General features: G+C 34.7%; 1 protein-coding gene across 1 annotated transcript; it reads right to left on the bottom strand.

The window, feature by feature from the left end:
• Positions 1–838: 838 nt before the first annotated feature.
• Positions 839–1,312, bottom strand: LOC149200077 (uncharacterized). The gene has a single exon (XM_089400841.1). The coding sequence runs from the start codon at positions 1,310–1,312 to the stop codon at positions 839–841; it is 474 nt and encodes a 157-aa protein (XP_089256967.1).
• Between the last annotated feature and the right edge of the window lie 589 nt (positions 1,313–1,901).

The raw sequence follows: 1,901 nt of genomic DNA, 5'->3' as shown, positions 1-1,901 counted from the left end.
CAATAATGGTTGGTTACTTCCACAGGAGTACATTTTGTAAATCAACTTTCGGAGAGAGATAGAGACGTAGTTAATGGGTCATTATTTTTCCCATTCACTTCATTCCATATGCACTGATAAGTGGTAAATCTCATGATAGTAGACAAATTTAAAAATCCACCTGCATACATGTAAAGGTTTAATCAAAATTTCGATCAAATTTGGCAATAGTATTGGAGCTCAATCTAGCAATTGGAGCATGGAGAGTTCCAACCAACTTAGCCAACAATCTCACCAAAGTCTTAAAGGCTAAAAAAAGGTGGGTATTCTATATTTTTTGTCTTTTTTATTTAATTGGTTTTTGTAAAATTAAACAAATTAACTTAAAAAAAATAAAAATAAATAAATAAATAAATAAATACTATAAAAAAACCATGAAAACCACAAAAAATCACTCTAAAAACAACTCCACAATTTATAAGCCATCGTCAATTTAACAATTTTTTAAAAATCAAATAAACACCAATCAAGTCACTTAGATTTCAATTAAACCACACTTACACTTACCCTTACCCAATAGGCCCAAACTTAAGCCTTGTCTAACTGGTTTCCAAAATATTTCCAAAATCAATAATAAAAATAAATTAAACACAAATTTCAATTAACCCATGCTTAGCCTTGACCAATTGGCCCAAACAAATTATAGACACTCAACACTGGTTGATTGGTCTACGTGTAGAGCCCAAACAAACTCAGAAATATATCCACATCCCCAATCATTCTATCCAAACCCTGCAGGATCAATGAATTGTGGACTATAACTATAACAGGGGAGCTGCCAAGACCAACAAATGGGCACCTAACAAGCCCCTGTGTACAACCTTTTTCTTGGACAAGTTTTGAGGAATTTCTTCATGCTAAAATCCATTTTCATAGACATGTCTAGATTTCCTTCTGGCTCTCTAAAAGGACTGTGGATCTGGCAACTGATGGGATTGCTGCCAAATTGAGAACGGATAGACTGCAGAAATCCCATCAAGGGGAGACTGATGCACCCGATTTCCTCCTCATCAAAGGTAGTTTCCATGTATATTGCGATCTCTAGAATGAGGAGGCCTTCCTGCTTCAGTGTAGCTTTGTCGAGAGTAAACGTCATAACGTGGTTCCACATAGGGTTGTTGCCCTTAGTTGTGTCTACTGGTGTTCTCTGCTTACTATTGTTGTTGTTGGGATCATTGGTGATCCATGCCGTTGTGGAGGATCTTATGTTCTTTGCATCATTGTTCTTGATATCACAGCCTATAATTAGGGTTATCTCTATGCTCTTGGCCATCATCAACACTGTAAATATAACTTGAATTGGATGGATGTTATATTTGGAGGGGACATAAATGACGATGGAAGGAAGAGGGAAATATTTGGGAAAAATGGAAATGCAGATTGACAGATGATATATTTGGAAGACAACCTCCAAATATATCCACTAACAACATAATAGTGGAAGACAACCTCCATGTAGTTGCAAAGAAGGTAGATGTAGAGCAGGAAGTTCTCACTGAAGAGATTCATATTAGAGATGTTTTTAACATTGTTTTTGAATATGCAGGTGTTCATAATAACATGGGAAAAGAACTTGAAAGCAAGGTTATTAATAAATTTGATGCAGATTTGAAGCTCATTGAAGAATGAGTTATAAATCAATATAAAAAATTGATGTGTGTCTTAAAGCAACAGCTAGAATAAAAGAATTGAGTGAAATGGTGAATAAAGATCTTGAGTGTGCATATTACAAAAAACAAAAAACAACAGTACCTGATGATGAAAGTGAAAATAATGATATGAAAGACAAATATGAATGCACTGAAACCATTTTTCAATAACGGAGTCAAGCAAAGATATGATTTTTCTATCCGGAAATATGC

This window comes from Pinus tabuliformis, chromosome 2_1, assembly GCF_031772625.1.
Source record: "Pinus tabuliformis cultivar Carrire ecotype Pingquan chromosome 2_1, CPIR1, whole genome shotgun sequence".
In the NCBI taxonomy this organism is placed as follows: domain Eukaryota; kingdom Viridiplantae; phylum Streptophyta; class Pinopsida; order Pinales; family Pinaceae; genus Pinus; species Pinus tabuliformis.
This window is presented reverse-complemented; position numbering and strand designations above follow the sequence as displayed.

Excerpts from the sequence above, each read along its gene's own strand:
- LOC149200077 (XM_089400841.1), bottom strand. The coding sequence starts at position 1,312 with ATGGCCAAGAGCATAGAGATAACCCTAATTATAGGCTGTGATATCAAG.